This window comes from Heterocephalus glaber, unplaced genomic scaffold, assembly GCF_053883595.1.
Source record: "Heterocephalus glaber isolate CG9 unplaced genomic scaffold, H.glaber_assembly_v1.0 deba00001442, whole genome shotgun sequence".
Lineage (NCBI taxonomy): Eukaryota > Metazoa > Chordata > Mammalia > Rodentia > Bathyergidae > Heterocephalus > Heterocephalus glaber.
The window spans coordinates 7,063,240-7,088,372 of NW_028258296.1; the positions used below are offsets into that span (position 1 = coordinate 7,063,240).

At 38.7% G+C, this 25,133-nt stretch overlaps 1 protein-coding gene across 16 annotated transcripts in view; it reads left to right on the forward strand.

Moving 5' to 3' along the window:
- Lrrc7 (leucine rich repeat containing 7) overlaps window positions 1–25,133 on the forward strand; it is a 496,759-nt gene that overhangs the window by 345,262 nt on the left and 126,364 nt on the right. For all 16 annotated transcript variants that reach the window (XR_015451809.1, XM_087212656.1, XM_087212660.1 and 13 more), the window contains one exon: window positions 20,322–20,396. Coding sequence is in view for 15 of the 16 variants with exons in the window: in XM_087212656.1 (XP_087068782.1) it covers window positions 20,322–20,396 (75 nt within the window). In the remaining variant the exon portion in view is untranslated. The remainder of the gene's footprint in view (window positions 1–20,321; window positions 20,397–25,133) is intronic.

Genomic DNA, 25,133 nt, shown 5'->3' on the forward strand with positions numbered 1-25,133 from the left:
TGCAGCTGACATTTTGGTTAAAGTCACAACCTCAAATCTCACTGCTCATTGTAATATACAAAAAATTGATAAAGCAATTTTTTCAATGACTAGCAAAACAATTGAGCATGTAATTTCAAATTATATAACATTGGTTCTTGTAGATTGTGCCAATAAGTATTATAATTTTACTAAATTACACAGCATCAATTAACCCTCACATGGGGGGTTAATAAGAAATCAACAGTGCCATACGAATAATTTGGGTGTACTGATGTAGAACTATATTGACAAATGAATATACCCTGGCAAACAGCTCACTCCACTGTTGTGTAAGGCTAAGAAAAATATTTAATTAATCAGTGTAGACTACATGATACAACTCATGCAGAGAAAAATATAGCTGAGATTTTTATAGCACAATTGTGGGATGTAAAAATAATGGCATGCTTAAAAAACCAAAGAAATAATTGGCTTTACTCTCCCTTATCATTTGGTCAGGTAGACTACTATTGTTTGATTCAGTTCATTTCATTGTTCCTTTGGCATGAATCCTGTTATAAGTTTTAAAATAATATTTAGCTCTGGACCACATATCTTCTCCACTTAACATTTTGTTTGAGATCACATTAAGTTTTCTCTCTCCCACACGCACACACACATATATCCCACAACATAGTGCTGCACATGAGCTTGATGCTTGGTAAGCACATGTTCAGCTTTCAAAAGTGGTTAAGTTAGAATACTTAGAATACTTCTTATCATCAGTGCTAAAACATATTGTTTACTATAACTTCTTAGGCTTAGAGTATTATTATTATTGAATCATCAGGTTTAGGGATGAATGGTGTAGAATGTTCAGAATTGTCTCTTACCAGCTTATATTGTTTATGTGGGGTATGGAAAAGAAAATAATAAATATCCAGCAATGTTTATACTAATCGAATTCTTATTTGGAAATAAATACATAACATCAAATATTGGAGTTTACAGTAAAATAGAAGATAACACATGTATTCAAAAGTAATAAAATAACATTCAGGAATAATAAGAAACAAATAAGAAAAAATAATAACTAAAGTTTCAAATGACTTATAGACGTCAGGGATTAAAAATGCTTACATTCTTCAGAATGCAGTTTAAATGCCCATGATATGCAACACACAAGATCTTGTGGATCTGCATACTATTACTATGCAGTGGGGTCAAGTAAGGTAAGTATAGTGAGCATTTCTCTTTCCCTTGAGGGAGAAAAAGCACAGCAAGATTAAAGACTTCTACTGATAACACTCTTTTTTAATTTTTTCATTTAACAAATATTTATTAACATTCATTGTATATCCACTAGGCTAAGTAGAAGGCTAGGTTACATCTCCATTTAACATTTCCTCTCTACCACAAATTAAAGATAGAATTTCTTTGGAACCCAAATATGAATTGGGTTTTTGTCATGACTCAGTTCTTGCTTGACCTCTAATGAGCTATTCTTGCTACCTAGCTTACAAACAAATGGTCTTCACATGGAAAGAAACATACAATTTTAATATATATTCTCATTTCTACTGAATAAATTTAAGGTACTGACAATCAGCAGCAGACTTCCTGCCTTCTCATTTACTGGCTTTCTGGCAGAAAAAATAATACATACACAATTGACAGTTTAGTTTCTCATTTGATGAAATGCTTACTGATTAGCAGACTGGTGATATAATTTCTCTGTTATTTTCTGTGTAGGTAATTGGTATTATACAGTTTAATAAAGAATAAATAACCTTATCTACCAGACATTGATTACTGATTTTCAAGGAATGTTAATCTTGAATTACAATGAACTCACTCTAAACAACAGTAGACTTTTATGATTCAGAAGTATTTCAGCTCTGCAGTACATCTCTGACCTTCAAGGGTCACCACCAGTGGTTTTCACAGTAGCAGTACAGCTAAAAGCCAGGGAATCAGAGACATGAGCCCTGATTCAGAATCTCAGGAAGGCAGGCCTGGAATGCACAGTTCAAAGGGATTTAAGATTATTGATCTGTCTTTAGAAATAATAACTCTGATTTCATTTTTACTCCATGAAACACCTAAATTGGAAAAGATATTTATCTGATCCAAAAGAAATGAAGTAGTTTTAGACATTTTCAAGGGTTAAATTATAGAATTGTATAACAATAAAATATGGCACATATTAAAGTATATAAATACATATGTGTATTATAATTTTTCAACATTTCAAACGTTAAGAGGTAGAGAAAGCAGATATACTATATAAACTATATAATTTACCATAATTATAATTTGCATTAATGAACACTCATACATCACCTAAAGCTTCTAGAATAACACACTGCACTAACAATTACAAATTTGCTATCTTGAAAATACAACTGTAACCATAGTTTCCATAATCTGTTGTGCTTTAATGCAACTTTTGCATTTATACTTTTTATTGTTTTTCTTCTTTATTTGCTCTTTATTCTGAATTTTCTAACTTTGGTAGCTAATTACTAAATCTGCCTGATGAAACTTCATTTCAGAGATCTCAGCTACCAAAGGAAAGTCATTAAATCTTCCTCAAGAGGGATTTTCGGGGCCGTATCAGAGTGGGGGGTGAAGCGTGAAGGCAGATGAAGAAGCTGAGGCAGAGTGGCCAAATCATTTCCACACTCCTCCTGTGAGAAGGAGCAAATAAGTGGGCAAGTAGTTGGAAGGAGCTGTACAGTCAATTGAAATAGTGTTTTTCAATTGATGAGAGAAACTAAGCCATGTTTATGCGCTGCTAGAGGTGACCTGGGGGACACAGAGGTAAAAGTATATGTGGAGATAAACCGCAGCCAAGAGTCCCTGGAAGAAAAAGATCTACAGCCCAAATGGACTGGAAAGGGCCACAGATTGGGAAAGACCAGAGGTAGTTAGTGAGAAAGAAGCGCAGTGACTGCAGAGCACATACATACGTTGCACTAAATCCAGACCCACTGTACCCTCCACTCAGCCTCAACTGAACCAGTTCCCAAATGTGCCACCTAATACCCAAGGGAATTTCGTGGAGGGAAAATCTAGGGCGCAAAAGACAGTAGTGCGAACTAATTGTCTTTGAAATGCGTTCCTCTGCAAATTTTTAAATCATGCGTATAGGAAGGCTGAAGCCCAAGCTTTGTATCTTTAGAGTAAATCCACTTCTGATTGTCTCTTTATTTCAGTGAGCAATAGAGGAGATTATGAGCTAGGATAAGAGGAGGATGCTTTTGACAAGGTTGAAGAAGTATGAAATGATCTCAGTTAAAAAGCAATTTATTGGGGAAAAGATACAGAGTTGCACATATCCAGTCTCCATTTCAGGCGTGTGTCATGAATTTAAAGTGAGGGTAGTCAACCAAATTGTTATTTTCTTCAAAAATCTTGGTGCAGTTGCAGAAAGGGCAGAAAGTTGAATTCAGCCAGTGCTGGGTTCGGCTAGGTGAATGTAACAAAACAAAGATTTTGCTACATGATATGTGCAGGAAACTGTTTATGGTAGACTTACTGATGAGCTTAAGCAAAGAAAGGCGAATAAAGATAAGGTAAATTTAGCACATCAATCAATGTTGTGTCTTAGCAATAACTATTGTAGGGAAGTTCTAGAATACGGGAATAAATGAACTGAAAGTATAGGAGGTGATGGTCTATTTGTGATGTTTTTTAAAGTGATACTGACATTTTTAAAAATTCAACTTCTGTAGCCACCAGGGAAATGCAAATCTAAACCGCATTAAGATTCCATCTCACTCCAGTCAGAGTGGCTGTCATTGGGAATATAAAAAACAATAAATGCTGGCAAGGATGTGGGAAAAGGGAACTCTTTATACACCGTTGGTGAGAATGTAAATTAGTACAGCCACTATGGAAACAAGTTTGGAAGGCCCTCCAAACCTAAAAATAGAGATATCATTTAATCCAGCTATGTCACACCATAGTATCTTCCTTACAAAATTAAAATCAGCATATAGTGCTATAGAGAGAACTGCATACCCATGTTTATTGAAGCCTGATTAACAATAGCTATGCTACAGAATCAACCTAGGTGCCTGGCAACAGACAAATGGATAAAGAAAATATGGTATAGGGCCAGGGATTTAGCTCAGTGGTGCCGCCACCTGCCTTGCAAGCATAAGGTCCCGAGTTCGATCTCCGGTACCTAAAAAAAAAAGAGGAGGAGGGGGGGGAGGAGGAGGGGGAGGAGGAGGAGGAAGAAGAAGGAAGAAGAAGAAGAGGAGGAGGAGGAGGAGGAGGAAGAAGAGGAAGAAGAAACTCAAGTGTCTTCTTTGAGCCAAGACAATATGGTATATATACTCAATGGAGTGTTGCTTGGCCACTAAGAGGAATTAAATTATGTCATTTGCAGAAACCTGGATGGAACTGAAGATCATCAGTTTAAGTGAAATAAGCGAGACTCAGGCAGACAAAGGCCATATTTTTTCCCATATGTGAAATTTAAAAGAAAAAATTTTTGTAAGTGGAAAGATGACATCATGACATAAAAGTAGAAGGCTTTTAGAGAACTGGAAAGGGACAGGGAGGGAGGAAAGAAAAGCAGGGAGGAAATGGGGACGGAAAATCATCTGAGTGTGTTATATGTATGTACGAACCTGGCAAAACGAGTCCTGTTACGCTGTATAGTGAATACACAGGAATAAAAAGTTTGAATATAAGGAAAAGGTGAAACTGATCAAAGACTGATTACAAACATAGGTTTTTCTTTTGTCTGATGTAGGTGGAATTTTTGGAGCACGAGCATGCACAAGTTATGGTGACAAAAGTTGCACACAAGAGTTCAATCCCTGGTACCAAAAAAAAAAAGTTGCACACACAAAAGTGAACAAGATTCAGTTTCCTCATTCCAGAAGCTCAGCATAATATGCAAAGTCTACACTAGGGATACCACCCCAAAAGGCGAGTTGCCTAACCCAGTCAGGGATCAGGTGTTTAGGCACAGAGAATGACATTTACAAAGACCTGATTGCAAGGGAAATCACACGATGCCTTCAGAAACTGCAGGACACTGTGTTCTCCTCCATGAAGTAAGTAAGAGCCAGATGAGAGTCTTCTTATATGGCAAATAAAGGGACTTGGACTTTGTATTCTTTGGGTAAAGGGAAAGCTCTTTTCAAGCAAGAGTGATCATGCTGAAATGCCTCCCTGGTTGCAATGTGGATGGAATGTGGAGGAAAGAAATGGATGAAATGTTTTTGAAGAAAGCCTGACCAGTTTTAATGATGAGATGAGAGTATATTTATTACACAGTTTTCACTCTTAAATTTAGGTCCAGACACTCTCTCCAAAGTTTGAAATGTAAGTTGAAGGTAGTACATTATAGTGAAGAATATGAAAACAGAATTTTTCCTTTGTCCAATTGTTAATATTTTATAAGACCCAGCCCAAGATATGTGCACTACAAGAATATAACTGCCAGGAGAACTGGTGTATTTTGCTCCTGCTATTTCACCAGTCTAGTAAATAGTAGAGCCTTTACAAATAATAACTGGATAAAATTGTTAAAGAAATTAAAGCTGGTCTTTAAAAATCTCATATCCTCCTATTCCAGCTTTATTCTAAAATCCTCTCCCTAAGAAACATCAGGCTAGGTACCATTTCTAATTCTTCCCCAGAGTATTCCTCTACTTTGGAACCTTACTAATCATACACAGTTTTACAGTCTTGAAAATGAGCCTCTCGCCTTTTCTGTACCAGCTGGACGATTCTGAGCACATTCACTTGTTTCTGCCTAAATCCTGAGATTGCAAGGTGGAGATAATAGCTGACACTCACAAGCACTGAGCTGAGTGAATGCAATCTGAGTTGAGCCCCTCATAGGCTCCTGTGATGGAAGCTTGGTCCCAGTGCGGCAGAGTGGAGAGGTGGTAGAACCTTAAAGAGAGGAAGGCTGGTGAAAGGTCATTAGGTCACTAGGGATATTGCACTTGGAAGACAATAATGTCTCTGTCCCCCCAGGGCCAGGCTGTTCCCAGGAGAGAGGGTTGTTCTGCAGGAGCAGCTCCTCCCTCGAGTCCTCTTCCTCACTCAGCCCATTCCCTCTTTCTCTGCCATGCTGCAACATAGCTAGAGAGACCTTACTGAGAGACTTGCTGTTTAAATCCCTCAGGTACCAGAACCATAAGCCAAATAAACCTCTTTACTCTATAAAGTACAGTGACCCTTTGACTTACAAACTCAGTTTGCTCATGAGGGTTGGTTGTAACTCAAGTTGGTAAATTGAAGGCACAGGCTCCTCTATGCAGCCTTCGAAGTCTCCTGTACACAGGCAGATCTCAAGGTCCTTAGAGAGACATTGGCCCAGGATTTCTCAGTGAAGCCCACACAGGAGAGGATGTTGTCATGTTCCTTCCAGAACTCCGTAAGGGTTAATCTGAGACCATCTGGAAGCATAAGTGACCAGTGTTTGGGTGGTAACTCAAGACTTTGGTCGTAAGTCAAAACTAACATTCAGGTCATAACTCAAGTTGTTTGTATGTCAGGCCGGTTGTAACTCAAGGATGTACCCAGCCTCAAATATTTTACAGCATCAGAAATAGGCTGATACAAGGTATAACACTTAGAACCAAACACTATAATCAAAATTTTAAGTATTTTAACACAGTTGCTGATGGTACTGGCATCCACAGGCTATGGATAAGGAACCTTAGCCAAGATTTTACAGCAGGCAAGAAACAAAGCTTCATGCTCTGAAACATTATGCGTACTGCCTGTCCAGTGATGGAACCTCCCACGTTGGATACATACCAGGGTTTAATGGAAATTATCTACATGAAAAGTGCCTGACTGTAGTAAGTGCCTAATAGAAGTTAGCTTTCATCATGACCATTGTTACTGTTTTATTTATACAGAAGAGTTACTGTTTTCAATTAGATATTTCGTTTGGACAGATCTGACTAGGAACCAGTCCATGATCGTATGCTCACTTAATGTCTGTCTTCTTACAACTTCCATCGTCATTTCTAGTTCTGCATGTGGAATGAAGACATGACAAAGCAACTCCCACTCCTTACAGCAACCCCAAGGTGCTCAAACACAGTTGTCTCAGACCCTATTGCTCCATTCTCCAGTCTGCGCGGCTGAGTCGCCTTAGCCATTTCCCCACAGCATGGTTTCTGGATATGCTGAGCAACCCTGGCTTTGTTGAACTCACCTTACACTTGGTTTTCTAGAGAAGCAGAATACGATCGATGGTCCATATGTGGGTCAGGACATTGAGAGAAATGAGTGGCGGACAGCCCTGTCACGGTCTGAGTTTTGTTCCCAGAGACCATTGCAGTGTCTTCCTTGTGTGGAGCAGGTGGTATTTCCAGAGTGGACGAATTCGCTTATAAGCAAAGGAGTTGATGAATACTGAGCTTACTTGGCTCAGGTCCCCAGCTTTGTTCTTCTGCTTCTGACTCTCCCTCTGTGGTTGGTTTGGGGATTGACGGCAGGCCTTTGGTCTCTGTTACACTTCATTTGTGAGAGCAGTCTTCCAATATTGTCAGATCATTTTATGTACTAATTTTGTCATTTCATTATTGCCTCTCCTTCCGCATATCATGCCATCTCTAAATGTTTCCACTGTTCTATCAATATGCTCATCCGAGCATTTAAGTGAAATATATTATGCTCATATTCATATTAAAATATTCCTAACTACTATGGCTTAACATGTTTTAATTAATTATAAATCAATTACATTTTCTCTGCAGTGTATTTCATTATTGATTGTCACTCAGAATACCTCTTTATTCTTTCAATAATTACTAAAATATAAAAATATCCTCTTCCTAAGTATTATGTAAATCGAAAGAAGTAAAAACAAAGCTTGAAAATTTTACGAACATTTTTAGTGAGTTGGACATCTGAAATAAATCCGAGAAAAACTAATATAAACTGGAAGTAGGGCCCGACCCTGTGGAGCTAACCTTTTCATCTCCAAAGAAATTAACTAAAGAAGTTAAACAATCTCTAGACGTGTAGTACATTGCAATTGAGGCAATGATAAGTAGGCTTTTCATCAAGAGCTGAGCGGTTTCAGTCATCCAATTTTGTGTATCAGAAAGAGTTTCAGCCCCGGACTCTGAAATTCATGAATAAAAGATTTCCCAGTTGTGAGACTTAAAGGGCTAATAATAAACTGACTGTATTGTTAAATAAAAGATTTAAATAAAAATGGAAGTTTCTAAACTCAAGTCATGCTTCCTGGGTGAGTGGCAGGCTCTAAATGCTATTCAACAAAGACAGAAAAAGTGAAAAGAAATAAAAAGTAATATCTATAAGTATTGATGATATCAGAACTTAGGAAAAGCATAATAACTGGAATATTTAAGTGCAATATAATTATATCACTTTGGTTGGAGAATATGTCTAAATTTGCATGGATTATTTTATACTTGATGTGAGAAAACACCTTCACATTTCTGAAATTTGAAACCAATTTCATTTTGTTGCCTTCAGACTTTGTACAATTTCTGGGAATAACAAGTTTTTTGTCATTAGAATGTCTGCCAGATAATCTCATACAATTTTAAGATATTTAAAGTCTAAAGTTCTCTCATTTCACTAATTTTCCTATGACAAAATTAGATAAATAGCAGGTGTTGTTTTTCATAGTTAATGACTCTTTGAACAGCTTTGGAAGAAAAAATGTAATAGGTTATAAACACATATAATCAAACTCTATTGTCCAAATTAGAGGAATAAAAATAATGTGTGTAGTTCAATCCATGCACATGTTTGACACGTTATTGGAGTTATTGGAATTTATTGCAACCATGCAAAAATGTATGATTTATTTGTGTTATTATTGATGTAACCATTTTCTTATCTCATTCTGTCTGATGTAATAAAAACACCTAAAAAGGATTCTTAAATGGTTAAGTGCAAATTTAAACAAAGTATACTAAAAATACTCTAATTTTTCTAATTATCAAAGTAATACCCATGTACTACAAGAGGTTTGGAAAAAAATAGGAAAATGCAAAAGAAGAAAAATTTAAATCAATTGTAATACCACCACCAAGTTTTTAAAAATTAAAATTTCGATGTAATTCTTTGTTTTTTCTAATTTTTCAAAAGCTGGAAACAAATATAAAATTTTAAAAGTAATGTATCAAGCACCTACTCACCAAAATGAACAAATATTAACAATTTATTTTGTTTATAACTTTCACCTTTGTTTTAAAGGAACAAAACACTGCCAGTAAAGTACACATGTTCTATGTTCCTCTCGATAATCCTATGCCAACCCCTCCCTGCCCACGGTAATTATTTCTTTCAATTTAGAGTGCATCTCTTCCATAATTCTATTTTTAGTGCTTGTATGTGTATTCATAAGTATGTTGTATTGTTTTCTAAATTTATGGAAATCAATTTGTGCTCTATGAAATTTTTGTAGTTGCTTTTTCATTCAATAATGTTTGCCAGATCTATTTATCTTCATACATAAAAATACAGATAATCCATTTTTAGTCCTGTACCCTATACCAATACATTACTTTATCATAATTTGGTTATTCTTTTATAGTGTAGGCTTATTAAGATTGTGACCAGTTTTTTAGTCATTATTCTGCAGTTAACATTTTTCTCTATTAAGGTTTTCTGTATTTCACATTCTTTTAGGAAGGATAGTTGCCTAAAAGCAAATATGAAAGTTCTGCAGGCATGAGATATATATTTGAAAATATTTTCCAAAAGACTACAATTTATAGCCTCCAAACAACTTTATGAGAGTTCTTATTTCATAGCACCTTCATCAAAATTGAATACACCCGGTCATTCTTAATTCATTTATTTTTAATGGAAACAAGTGACTTTGTGATGAATTTAAGGAGCATGAAAAAGGTAATTTATGATAGGTTGGATCTAAGCCGTCTAGTTTAATTCCAAGATCCACTTTAAATTTCTGTATTGATCATGAAATGCTCTGGTCTCACGTTGTGGTTTTTTTTTTTTTTTCTTTTCAGCGAGACTTTGATCTGCTAACTGTGTTTTGTCTCTGCTATTATTAGGAAGTTTCTGCAATTCATTTTATTGCAACGTCTAGTATTAAAAGTATCTTTTATTTAGAAACCCAGCTCATGCTCCACTCTGCTTGTTGGGCATTTGTGATCCCCCGCTCTCTTAGTTCTTTTGGAATTTCCATTTCAGGCTCTAACTTGATGTCATCTTAGGAGCCGGAAGATGGGAGGGACAATTCCAGCTGCGGTTCTGCAGCTCTCATCAAGTTCTTCTCATTTTCCCTAGGAAATGATCAGCAGATTCTTCATCTGTAAACTGGGATGTTACTCCCGTGTTGTGTTATTAAATATATGGAATGAGATCTTTGGCAATAAAGTAGAAACGTAGGTTGGCTTAGTTACCCTTTTTCCAAGCAGCCATAGATGCCTAGCATCCCTGGTAGAACCCAGGGTTAGAAATTTCAGGGGTCTGATTGGCCAGCTTTCTCTACTACTGTGCCTAACCCAGCCCAGACTGGAGGTTATACTGGAGGTTACACTACAGCTGCTGCCTTCTCCGAAGCTGTGGGAGGCCTCACACTGCAGTAAACATCCTCCCCCAATGCAGCCTCAGACTCTCTGCTTCACACCGTAGCCAGCCCTTACCGGATTACAACTTTGAAGCTGTCACTGGTGGAACTACTTCAGTAATCTTCAACCCCTCCATTCTAATCTTTCATTCTAGTTTTCATCTTTTCAATTTTCTCTGTGTCCTGCTCCTACTATAGTCCTCTCAGGCCTAATGAAACTAGAGTCTTTGTTTCTTCCATTGTCTTTTATTATTATTTGTTGTTTTTTATTAGTACATGCTTATAGTACACACTGATCACATTTTCTCTTAGACTGTCGATTCCCTTCCAGGCTCAGAGAAAGAATTTTAGTAATTTCATTGATTGAACTGTCGATCGCCTTTGTTTCCTCTCAAACTATTCCAGTGTGGACTATTGTCCCCAACTGCTCTGTTATACAAAATGCTCACCGCTCTTTCTCAGCAGATTAGTTCGCTCCACACCAGGAAACTTGAGGACCTCAGATGTTTTCTGTAGATTTCTAGCCCTCCCTACACCATGCCCACCTGTGCTCATACCATCCTTACTGCCTCAAATAGCAGCAAATGAGTGGTTTCACTTGCCTCAAGGTCAGTCCCTTCTCTTGTGCTCTGAATTCCAAATCTCTGTCCCCTCTTGGAATTTATTCCCTTGGTCTCTTTTGTGCTCTCTCTCTCTCTCTCTCTGTCTCTCTGTCTCTCTCCCCCATCCCTCCCTCTCCCCCCAATACTTCCCTAGGTTTTTCCCTTCACCTCTTAGTTTCTCTACAGCCCCTCAACTTTGCTCCTCTCTTCTTACCTAAACTTTACAAACAATGTTCTATCCTACAAACAATATCCTCTGTTGTCTCCACTTATTTTCCTTTTATACGTCCTCAGTCCAACCCGAAATGGCTATCACCCAGGTTACAATGACCTGTGCTTTCCAAAATGGATACCTTCAATCTTTTATTGTGCAGGACCCCGGTCCTGTGTGTGAAGCTCTTGCTCACTTCCTTATTCCTAACACAGCTCTGCTCTCTGGACTCCTATGACCCCTTTGACTCCTGGGTTCCATTCCTCCCTGGCTTCTCCCGTAGGTTGCTCTTCCTGTTTGCAGCCTTCAAGGGCTCATGCTCCTCGAGGTGCTGTCCTCTGTCAGCTGCATTTGTCCTTCCTTCCCCATTCCCCGTTCCCCATTCCCCATTCCCCACGCAGGTCTTCTACATGGGTTTCTACTCCCACAAAATGCCCAAGTCACATCTGCCGCTATTCCCTACAGTTCAGATTTCCACAGCCTGCGGATTCCTGGACATCTTCACCTATGTCCACAGGAACCTGAAGCTAACCATGATCAGAATGGAACTGTGTACCTCTGCTGGATATTCTGCCTCTCCACTGGCAGAACCATTTTAGGGAAAAACCAGGAGACGTATATGTCTCACCTCTCACCTCCATTTCCAATACCAAGCTCTACCACTTTTCTCTTCCAAATATTTCCTCAATTCACTTTCTCTTTCTTCCTCATTAGCTCTCTCAGTGCTAAACCTAATAAGTTTTCCTGTTCTTGTTTTCCCTTTTTCTATCAGTTTAGAGTTCTAGATCACAATCTGTTTAAATCGCTTCCCTTTTTTGTTTTTTTGTTAATTAATTAATTTTATTGGTATATTTTAGGTATGCAATATAATGACATTCATCACTGGAAATGTGCACCTTTACATAATCTGTCTTGGTTCTTATTTTTTCCCCATTCCCCTGCCCTCCCTTCAACCCCTCCATCCCTCCCTATTTACAAAGACTTTAATTTTTTCTTTTTCTCATATTAATTCCATCCCCTTCTTTCCTTTCCCCTACCCCTCCCACTTCCCCTTTCCCTTTGCCCCTTTTCTTCCTATTTCACATTATCTATTATACCTTTTAGTCCTTATTTACACTTTCAGTTTCTCACACGAGAGAAACTATTCAGTATTTACATGTGTGTCCTACTTATTTCATTTAAGAGTATTGCCTCAATGTACATCTATTTAGCTATAAATGTCTCTAATTTCTCACTTTTTATGGCTGAGTAGTACTCTATTTTATTTTTTTAAAAAAACACATTTTCTTTATCCAGTCTCCAGTTGATGGGCAACTGGGCTGCTTCCACGTTTTAGCTATTACAAATTGTGCTGCTATGCACATGAGTGCGCAAATATCACTGTGGTATGATTCTTTTAATTTTGGGGAGAAGATACCCAGCAGGGGAATAGCTGGGTCAAACAGGACTTCCAGTCCTAGTTCTTTGAGGTATCTCCATGCTGATGTCCACAGTGGTTATACCACTCTGCACTCCCACCAACAGTGGAGAAGGGTTCCTCTTTCCCCACAGCCCTGCCAGCATTTGTTATTGGTTGATTTCATGATAGCAGCCATTCTTTCTGGTGTGAGGTGGGATCTCAGCGTTGTTTTCATTTGCATCTCTTGAATGACCAGTGATGTTGAACATTTTTTCATATGTTTATTAGCTATTTCTACTTCTTTGTCTGAGAAATGTCTGTTCATTTCAGATGCCCATTTTTGAATTGGATCTTTAAATTTAGGAGATCTGATTTCTTTAAGTTCTGTGTAGATTCTAGATAGTAGACCTTTCTCTGAGAAACAGCAGGTGAAGATTTTTTCCCACATTGTGGGTGGTCTCTTCACACTGTTTGGTGGTTTCTCTTGCTGTGCAGAAGCTTTTTAATAAGAAGAGATGCCACTTGTTGATTGTGCTAGTTCATGGGAAACTGAGGTTTTGTTCATAAAATCTTTGCCTACACCAGTGTCTTCAAGAGTTCTACCTAACCAGCCAGGGATTTAGCTCAGTAGTGCCTCTGCCTGCCCCGCAAGCACAAGGACACAATTTCGATCCCTGGCACCAAAAAGAAAAAAAAAAAAAAGAGTTCTACCTATCCTCTGTTCCAGCCAGTCAGCATTTCTGTTTTAATATTTAGATTTTTAATCCTTTTCGATTTTATTTTAGTGCATGGTGAGAGATATAGGTCTAGTTTTAATCTTTGGCAAGTTAAAACCCCATTTTTCCAGCACCATTTATTAAAGAAGCTATCTTTCCTCCAGTGGGGGTGTTTGGCTCCTTTGTCAAAGATGAGGTGGCTGAGTGTGTCTGGCGTTGTTTCTGCATCTTCTAATCTGTTCCACTGGTCCTCAGGTCTGTTTCTTTGCCAGTACCATTCTGTTTTTATCACAGTAGCTTTGTAGTATAGTTTCAAGTTGGGGGTTGTGATACCCCATGCTATGTCTCTGATGCCTAGAATTGCGTTTGCTATTCTAGGTCTCTTCTTGTTCCAAATGAATTTTTGGATTGCTTTCTCAAGGTCCATGAAGTATGCTGCTGTAATTTCAATTGGGATCACATTGAATCTATATAGCAGTTTTGGAAGCATGCCATTTTCACTATGTTGATTCTTCTTACTGAGGAGCTAAGGAATGTCTTTCCATTTTCTGATATCATCTTCAATCTCTCTTTTCAGGATGCTATAGTTTTCAGAGAAGAGGTCTTTGATTTCTTTCGTTAGGATGATTCCTAGGTATTTCAGTTTTTTGGATGCTATTGTGAAAGGAATTGATGGCCCTATTTCTCTCTCAGTGAGTCTGTTGTTTGTGTAGAGGAAAGCTATTGATTTTTGTGTGCTGACCTTGTAACCAGCTACTTGACTGAATTTGGTTATTAAGTCTAGAAGACTTTTGGTGGAGTTCTTAGGGTCTTCTATATAGAGTATCATGTCATCTGCAAATAATGACAATTTGACTTCTTCATGTCCTATCTTTATTCCTTTTATTTCTTTCTCTTGTCAAATTGCTGTGGCTAATGTTTCCAGAACTATATTGAACAAGAGTGGTGATAGTGGACATCCTTGTCTTGTTCCTGATTTTAGTGTGAAGGATTTCAGTTTTTGACCATTTAGTATGATAGTTGCTGCTGGTTTTTCATAGATGGCTTTTATCAGATTGAGGTAGAGACCATCTATTCCAATTTATTGTAGGGTTTTTATCATGAATGCATGTTGGATTTTGTCGAATGCTTTTCCTGCATCTATTGAGATGATCATATGGTTTTTGTCCTTGGCTCTATTGATATGATGTATTACATTGATTCATTTGCATATGTTGAACCATAGCTGCATCCCTGGGATGAATCCTACTCAGTCAGGGTGTATGATCTTCTTGATGATGTTCTGCATTCTACTTGCCAGTATCTTATTAAGGATTTCTGCATGTATGTTCATTAGTGAGATTGGCCTATAGTTCTCTTTGTCGGTTGGGTCTTTCTCTGCTTTGGGGATCAAGGTGATGCTTGCTTCCAGGAATGAATTTGGGAGTATTGCTTCCCTTTCAATTTCACTGAAGAGTTTAAACAGTAGTGGCAGTAGTTCCTCTCTAAATGTCTTGTAGAATTCAACAGTGAAGCCATCAGAACCTGGGCTTTTCCTCATTGGTAAGTATTTAATTACATTTTCAATTTCATTGATTGATATTGAGTTGTTTAGAATTTTTAGGTCATCTTCATTCAACTTTGGTAATTTATACATATCTAGGAATCTGTCCATTTCTTCTGAGTTTTCCATCTTATTGGCGTGTAGGTTCTTGAAGTAGGTATTGATGATTCTCTGGATTTCTGCTGGGTCCATTGTAATTTCATCCTTTTCATTCCTAATTGCATGGATTTGGGCCTTTTCCTTCCTTTTTCTGATAATATTGGCTAAGGGTTTGTCAATTTTGTTGATTCTTTCAAAGAACCAACTCTTGGCTTCATTGATTTTTTTGTATTGTTCTCTTAGTCTCCATTGCATTGATTTCTGCTCTGATCTTTATAATTTCCTCCCTTGTATGAGCTTTGGGGTTGTCCTGCTCTTTTTCTAGATGCTTGAGGTTCAGCATCAGGTTGTTTCATTGGGCTCACTCTGCTTTCCTAACATGAGTATTCACCGCTATGAATTTCCCTCGTAAGACAGCTTTCATTGTGCCCCATAAATTCTGATATGTTGTATTGTCATTGTCATTTAATTGTAGGAACTGTCTGATTTCTTCTTTAATTTCCTCTGTGACCCATTGGTTATTCAGAAGTGTGTTGTTCAATTTCCATGTGTTCATGAAATTCTTGCAGTTTCTTTTGCTGTTGATCTCCAATTTCATCACACTATGGTCAGATAATATACAGGAGATGACTTCAATTCCTTTGTACTTACTTAAACATGTTCTGTGAGCGAGTATGTGGTCTATTTTGGAGAATGACCCATGTGCAGCTGAAAAGAATGTGTATTCTAATTTTGTGGGGTGGAAGACTCTGTAAACATCTGTTAAGTTCATTTGTTCAAGAGTTCGATTGAGTTCTAATATTTCATTACTTATTTTTAGTCTAGTTGATCTATCTATTTTTGACAGTGGGGTATCGAGGTCCACCACTACTACTGTATTAGTGCTTATTTGAGTTTTCATGTCCATTAGTATTTGTTTTATATAATTGGGTGCACCAGTGTTTGGTGCATGTATGTTTATATTTGTCATCTCTTCCTCTTGGATTGTTCCCTTTATGATGATATAGTGTCCTTCTTTTTCTCTCTTAATCAGTATTGGTTTGAAATCCACTTGATCTGCAAAGAGGATAGCTACTCCTGCTTTTTTTCAGGTTCCTGTCACATGGATTATTGTTTTTCACCCTTTAACTTTCAGTCTATGAGTTTCTTTTTTAATTAGGTGTGTTTTTATATGCAGCATATTGTTGGATCTTGCTTCTTCACCCATTTGGGCAGTCTATTTCTTTTGCTTGGTGAATTGAGACCATTAACATTGGTGGTTATAACTGATACATATTGACTTACCATTGTCATGACTTTTTCTTTTTGTTGGATTCTCCCCCTTTGCCTTTAATTTCTTGTCGTGCCAGATGGATTCATTCTACTGGGCTTCCTGGGGTTGTGATGATTGGTGTCTTTTCTTAGGTTATTGTCTAAAAATTTTTGGAGTGCTGATTTGGTATTCATGAAGTTCCTAAGGTACTCTTTGTCATGAAAGTATCTTATTTCTCCATCAATTTTGAAAAATAGTTTTGCAAGGTACATCAATCTGGGTTGGAGGCTATTTTCCTTCAGGGCTTGGAATAAGTCACTCCAAGCTCTTCTTGCCTTGAGGGTTCGCATTGAGAAGTGTGTTGTGATTCTCATGGGCTTTCCTTTGTATGTGATTTGTTTCTTTTCTCTCACTGCTTATAGAATTTTGTTCTTCTGTTGGGTTTCTGGAATCTTAACAATTATATGCCTGTGTGTAGATTTTTTTTTTTTTGATCAAGGCTATTTGGAGTCCTATATGCCTCACTTAGCTGTATGTCAAGTTCTTTTTCCCTGCTTGGGAAGTTTTACTGCCATCACTTCTGTCAACAGTTTTTTGTTTGTTTGTTTGTTTTTGGTACCAGGGATCAAACTTGCGCTTGTGCAGCAGGCGGCGAAACCACTGAGCTAAATCTCTGGCCCTGTGAACAGGTTTTTTTTATGTCATCTGCACTCTCTCCTGTTTCTTCATTGACTCCAATCAGTCTTATGTTATTCTTCTTTGCATTGTCTAGCAGTTGCTGGATTGATATCTCATGGTCCCTTACTATTTTAAAGAACTTTTTCTTTTCCTGGTCACTAATTGCAATCTTATCTTCTATATGTGAAATTCTGTCCTCACATTGGTTCATTCTGCTGCGTAAGGTTTCAGTGAAGTTTTTAATCTCCTGGAAATCTTTTTGCATCTGTTTTATGGATTCCCTTTGTTTCCTATGTTGGGATTCCATCATGTTCCTCAGCTCCTCTATTTTTTTATCTGTGTCCTCTCTAGATTTATGAATCATGTCTTGCGCTATGGGCACAATCTCTGTTGTTATCTGAGAAATTATTTCTCATTTCATTTTTTCCAGATCCTCTGTCATTTCCAGGTGAGGGAGTCCACATGGTTGAGTATTAGGGTGTTCCATCTCATTTCCCATTGGGGTTGCTTTAGGTGATCTGGAAGTCTGGTTTTGAAACTTGTTTACTCATTTCAAGGGGTGAGGGGATGTGTGCTGCTGGCGCCTGCACAGCTCACTTCCTCAGCCCTGGGGGTGGTGGTACAGCAGTCCATAAGGTTCACCTCCTCTGTGCTGGGGCAGCTCTGTTCCTTGGCACTGGGGCAAAATCGCTTCCTATTAAATATCTCTTACTGAAGCTCCTTCATACACACAATAAAATCCTATCTCCACACACACACACACACACACACACACACACAAACACACACATACATGGTTTTTGTAGAACCCTGTGCTCCTTTGCTGGCCTCACTTCCTCCTGCTCACTATGTCTTAGACAACCGTCTAGTAAATCAACCCCCCTGTCCTTCTCATTCACAGATCACGCTATTGCCCCCAGCCCTCTCTTGGCTAAATCCCCTCTCTACAGGTCAGTCTCTCCTCATCTCAATCCCATGACTCCTCCTCACATCTAAGGCAGACAGGTCCCCTTCTTTTATATTCCCATAATATACTCTATTTACTCTCTGTTTGTTCTCTCCAGAAATAGAGCATGGATTTCTTAAGGACGAAGACCACCCTAGGCATTATGACTCCAGTTAATACCTACCACACAGATGTTTAATAAGTTTGTACTTAATGAAGAAATGAATAAAGGATGAAAGCGCTCTTACTCATTCTGATCATTCCTTTGTTCAGAAGTGTCACTGCATGGCAGAGGCAGTAGCATTTATCACATATTCCATGAACCCTCTCTACATTTTCCAGCTCTCCTTGCACTTAGTTTGGCTATTTGCATAAACAACACATGTCACTCCCAGCACAATATCCTTATGAGTAGTAGTGAGTTCTCCACATCCTGTCTTCCCCTGCTTTGGCTCTTCTGGAAGTCTAGATAAGATGATACCACAAGATTGTGAGGAAGAAACCATGGCAGACGTGTCCTGGGAGTGGGAAGTAAGCCTGTCATGTTAACCACTGGAAATCTCAGGATGTATTTGTTTCCACAGCATATCTACCCCTGCATGATGCTTGTTATTTCAAGCTTTTACATCAGTCTCTGTCCTATCATATACACATAAGGTTTTGTTACACTTTATCCAGCATGCAACTCTTTCTCTTCTGCTTAAATCTGCAGCACACCTAGGCCTAGGGAAAACTGCACCATGGAACCAGTATTTTCCACCTGGCCTGCCTGTGGCTCCCTGCCAGGGAGCCTGTGTATAGCAGACTGTGCTTCCTAAATGTAGCTTGCACTTTCCCTCTTTGCCCAGCTAACATATAAGTGAAGTGGTTCATTCCCTGCTCCTTGTAAGTGACACTGGGGATATTTCCTACACAAAGTCCCCTGTACTTACATCTGGCTCTGCTTCCACAGCAGAATGCCACATCTCTAACTTTAGATTTTAATCGTGGTTGTAAAGGGAATTTCTCCTGGGAATTGTGCTATACTCCATTCCAGACCCAAGCTCAAGGAATCAGAAACTCTCTGCAAAGTAGACCTCTGAGGCCCTCTTAGTGAGTCAAGACTGTGCGTGCAACTTCACTGACCTACAATTTACAATATTCTCTGTTTGAGTTTGATAAAATTCTGTTCCTTTCTACGAGTATTTTATAAAATACATTGGCTTTCCTCATTACGTTACAAATTCTATCAAACTGTGTTTGTATTGTATTATTAAGTAAAATTCTTTCAGAAAATGGAACAGAAAATCTAGTCTCAAGTATGACTTCATTCCAGGATGATATGGTGTCACCAGGATCTACCTTTTAGCTCTAGTTTCTTTGAAAGACCACCTCCTCAGACAGGCTTTCCCTTGTCCTCAGCCCTGAGGTACCCTCAGATGCATTGCTTTCAGTTTTGAATCAGGTAGGAAAGAGCAAGTCTTTCCCTTGAATCCTAGTCAGATTCACTTTGCTTTGTATATGTTCTAAATGGGTCATGTTCCCATCTGGGAACTAAGTCCTGTGACCAGGCAAATACAATACAGTCACTAGTTCAGACCTCAGCCACTTCCACAGAGTTGCAAAGAAGACTGTATTTAAAGGAAGCACATAGAAGAATGAGGAAGGGAACAGTTTCTGGAGAGAAATTCAGGAGAGGCCACTGTTAGGAGGAAAATGGTGCTAGGAGCAATGGTAACCTGGTGAAATCTGCATAGTCTGATGCCCGGGTGGAAGGATTTAGATACAGCTTCCGCTTAGGGAATGAGTGTCTCAGCACACACATACGCTACCCTGTCTGTTCCTCTCTGCTCTTCTGGGTCACTCTGTCCTCCTCTGTGCTGTGGGACTGGAGGACATAGCATTACAGGACACTTCCCTGGCCTCCTGCTTCTTCATGAGGAAGAAACTTAGCAATTAATTACAGTATAATTAATGATACCAAGGGTAATTGAAAAGCATAAAGGGAATAAATGAAGGTGTCTGTATAATGGATCTAAATTTGAATTATTATCGTTCTGATTGATTCCGTTTGTTTGTTTGTTTTTGGTACCGGGTATCGAACTTGGGACCTTGTGCTTGCTAGGCAGGCGCGAGAACCACTGAGCTAAATCCCCGGCCCTTGTTCTGATTGATTCTGAATAATCCTAGATTGGCCACCTCAGGGACTGCCAGTTTTGTTGGAGGTCTGTTAGCCTTGTCATTTCTAAGAACACTAACACTGGATTCCTAAATAAAAGCTCAAGATCCAAGAAAAGATACCTAGAATTTGTGATAAGAAAAGGCTAATGTGATTTTCTTTTCTTCTCTCCTTTCTGTCTCTCCCTCTCAGCCCGAAGTTCTGGATCAAATACAAAATTTAAGGGAGTTGTGGATGGATAATAATGCATTGCAAGTGCTACCTGGGGTATGTAGGTTTTATATGCTTGTCGTCCAATATTCATGTTGCAAACTGTATTGAATAATAACCAATCCTAAATCTTAAGTCTCGTTGTTTGCATTTCAAAGTAAAGTAACACTTGTTAGGAATGTTTGGTCGCCAAATAGTTTTCAGTAATTTGTTTTACAAGGTTTTATATGTCTTTTGTGGAGTGTTAATGGTATACAAAATGTATGAAAGACTTTTCTTATTCTCTCATGAATATGTTTGTCATCTTTTTTTCATGGTCATTATTTGGTAAATGTTGGAAAATTCAGTTATATTTTTAAAAGAGAAATCCAATATATAGTAGCAAATTTTATTTTACAAAATCAGAGATATTCTTTTAGGTAACTGCATAACAGTTTCTGTGCACATTGTTAGAGGTCTTCCCGAAAATGAAAATCTCTTTCTCAGTTTAAGCAGTGTCCTACTTGACCTACTTAAATGTTTGGAAATAGTAAGAATTATAGAGCATTAGAAATAAAAGCTGTAACACAAAGGTGGTGGTGAACACCTGTAATCCCAGCACTTGGAATGCTGATGTAGGAAGACTTCAAGGTTGAGTCCCGCCTGTCCCGAAATAAAAAAGGGATGAGAATACAGTTCAGTGCAGAGGTCCTGGGTTCAATCCCCAGTACTGTAAAACACACACACACACACACACACACACACACTCACAGTCAAATACACATCTCCCACTCATCCATCCCCAAACTCGAGGCTTTTCACAGAGAAGCCAAGCAGGTGCATGTGTGGTCATTCTTCCACCAACACAGGGGTTTGGATGTCTTCCCAAAGCCAATTTTCTCTCTTTTGAGTTGATGTAAAACATTTCTTCAAATGATTTCAATGACAACCAGTACAAAAAGATTATTCCCTCTTTGAACAAGTGTGAGACCACAGAAAGGAGATTAGGGAAAAAAAATACTTTCTTCTCTTATCAGACGAATACGTTTCTGTTATCACAGATCTGAAACAGAAAAGTTGCACATCCTTAATTTATTGATTTATCCAAAATTTGTTTACTCTTCGCCTTTTATGAATCAGACACTGCATCAGTGGCAGAGTTACAAAGATAATATATTCAGTGACTTTGAAGTTATTTTTTTGAGGAGTGACACACAGCAGTAGAGAAGATCTGGATTCCACTGCACATAATCCAATTTGTGCCGTATTCGAAGTATGGCAGCCCCCCATTAAAGTTCTGCTTTCCAGTTTCACTTACCCACAGTCAGCTGTAGTACAACAATGCCAAGTAGAAAATTCCAGAAATAAGTAATTTACAAGTTTTAGATAACTTTTGTTATAGTATTTTAATTGTTCTACTTTATTATTGCCTATTCTGTTCATCCCTTACTGTTCCTAATTGATAAATTTTTCCTTAGGTGTTTATGTATAGAGTAAAGCATAGCATCTATGGGGCTGAGTCATAGTGGTGGTTCTTGGCATCCACATGATGTCTTAGAATTTATCTCCTAGTGCCAAGGGGGGGATATTGTCTGTACAAATTCCGATGCAGTATAGGTATGACATTACTGATTCCCTGTGCAAAGGTTGAGGAGTCAGAATGTGTATCTAGTTGGAAGTTTATACCTGCTTCTTTGGTGTGTCTATATATTCAGAAAAGCCTAGTACTTATCATGAACTAGGCTCCATGTAGATGTTTTACAAATCTTGACTCATCGAATCCCCACAACAGCCCTTTAAAGTAGGTTCCAAGTAACTCATCCAAGGTCACCCAAATCCCGAGCGGTGGAGCTGTGGCTCCAACCAGCTTGAGTGCTGCTTCTCCTGTAGACATTTCAGCAAGGTATCTCCACAGAACCAATACGAGGTACCATGAGATACAGGCTCATTGTACTCCCCACAGTGGTTACATTCTCAAAATCCAACTGGGCGAATAGCTCGCTGCACAAACCCCTTAATAAGCTTCTTAACCCAAATTTGTCTTTTCTGAAATTTTTCATATATTCTTCTAGCTTTAAGTAGATTCCTTACTTTATTTAATGCACTTGAGTATGACATTTTCGATAGCCTCTATGGGAAGACCTCACACCTCTCTGCAATAAATATCCATGGCTTTCTGAATTTTGGTACTGGAAAATAGTTGTTTTTTAAATTACTGGGCAACACTCAACTTAGAAAAGCAGAATGTGGGCTTCAGTCCAGGTCTGGTTTCACATAACAATTAATCTTTTTTTGGGGGGGGGTACCAGGGATCTAACTTGGGACCTTCCACTTGTGAGGCAGGCGTCAGAACCACTGAGCTAAATCCCCGGCCCTAATTAATCTTAAATATTTAGTATCATAAGACAAAAAAAAAAAAAATCAAGCTCGCTTTTTTCATGTATCATAACACGTGAAGTTAATATACTTTTAGAAGCCAGGGCTATTCTTTTCTACTCTATTTTTCATAAATCAGAGAAGTCAAATAGGAAACAGTCAGATATTTCATCTTCTATGTAGCTCTATCTCATGGCCATCTAGCTAAGGCTAATCAAATAAAATATGACTAGGCGATGCATTGCATTTATATTGTTTTTTAAACAAACTCCATTATCACCCTCAATTTGTGATTTCCACTCTTTTCATTGCTGTCCTCAGCTCACTTACAGAGCCCCCTATGCCCTGAGGGGTCTGAGAGCAGCCTTCGGCATCCTCCAGCACCCTGAAACATTCACCCTCAGAGGCCTGTACCTCAGGCTGTTGATGCCCTTGTAAAGTCTGGACAAGCAAAAGTTGAGAAAGACTCAAAAATAGATGCTGGAGTGTTATTTTGCTTCCACAAAGAATATTCAGTAACTGAAGATCAGAAAATCCAAAGTGTTGAGCTGTGCTAGAGATAGAGAGGTAGCAATCAAAGAAACTCCAGGGATGAAAGAGATTTTCTCATGATAAAAGAACAACAAAAAAAGAAATACACATGCATATAAACAACATGTAACATTCTTTTATTTCTTAACAAAAGTGAAGAATGGGCTAAGGTGACATACTAGTTCCTTAGGGTGGAAAACTGCTAATAAAGTGACAGTTTTTTCCAGGTGACATACTGCGAAGTCATAGAAGAAACCCACCCCACGGGGCCGACTCTCCAAGTACTGTGTTTGCTCCTAACCTAGCACCCCTTCTCCTCCTAGACTGTTCTCCTACACTGTGCCCACCCAAGGAATAGCAGAGCTAGAGCCCTGTGCTCAGTTAACTGAGTACATGGAGGCTCAGGAGCTGCCTGTAGAGTCACATGGGCTTTGAAGTCTGTAGTTTGAGAAAAGGGAGTTCCATTTTGGCTCCAACCCTTACTAAAGGGGTAAGCTGGGAATGTTACTTGTGGTACATGCTGTTATGTGACCTCCTCCGGAAACGAAGTTCATGTGCTGTTCCTTGGATTCTGGAAATAACCCTTGCAGCTCTCCACCCTCTTCAGGGATTCCCTTTTTGAAGAGACCCTCCAGGGTCATTGTCCCATTTGGGGAAAATGGGCCATCCATCCAATGGGCCATCCATACAAGGATGGGAAGGCCCAGCCCCATGGCCCCCGCTCAGGACCTGGGCTGGGTTGTCCTGTCAGTGCTTTTTGAAAGCTTGGCTGAAGATTTTTTTCAGGACTTCATTGCAGTCCCGCTTCTATGTCCACCTTTCTTCCTTCCATTTCCATTGCTGTTGATTCCAAGAGGACTTCTGCATTTATTCTGACTTTACCTCTGCTGCCCAAGGAACCAACAGGTGTATTATTTAAACTTTGAGCTTTCATGCATGTTAAGGGCTGAGAGTCTGTTTTTATTGACAAGCTTCCAGGTCAGTGTGGTTGGTCAACAGAACACATGTTGAGTCACAAGAATATAAGGAATTAATTTTTTAATATATAAAATATATAGCATAGTATCAAGTATGTATTTATGTATGCATATTAATATTTATTCTCTGTCAAAGTAGTAAAAGATATATATACACATATATATCAAATAGATGAACCACTGAACAGCCAAAATGCGTGGGGCATTTATTGGCAAAACATTCCCTAAGGAAAAGGAAAATAAAGACTTTCACCCTACCCTATCTCCTAGAGTCAGAGTCTGAGCTAAGTGATAGCTGTACATTCTTTATCCAAGGTATGAGCTGATCCCTCCTCTGTCCCTGGCCATCAGTAATAACTCCATCATCCCACTTCTAAATTTTTCTTAGCTTCATCCCTCTTCATCCTCACTTCTGCCACCTTAAGTACTAGATTACTAACGAGCTAAACCACTTCCTTACATTAGTCCCCTGGAGTCAGTCCATGGAAGACTGGCTCCAAGAATACCTCCACATCCCAGGACACTACTGCTTGAGTCCCTTATACGTAATGCTGTAATTTTTGCATATGCCCTAAACATAACCTCCCATATATTTTAAATCACCCCTAAATTATTTATAATGCCGAATACAATGTAAATTCTACGTAAACCGTTGTCCTGCTGTATTGTTTCGGGAATAATGACACAGAACAAAGTTTGTATGTGTTCAATATACATGTTTTTCTCCCAAATACTTTTGATCCAAGGTTGCCTGTCCATGCTGAGGGCCAAGCCCACAGAGTGCCTGGTGGGTCTCCGGGACTCCAGTCACAAAGCCATCTTTCTGAAGGTTTCCTGTAGTTATTTTTCTAACCACAAAGGTGATGGCACCATTCCCCATCTTACAGGCTTCTGAGTAGCTCTCCTCGCCTTAGACAGAGGTCTCGTCTCC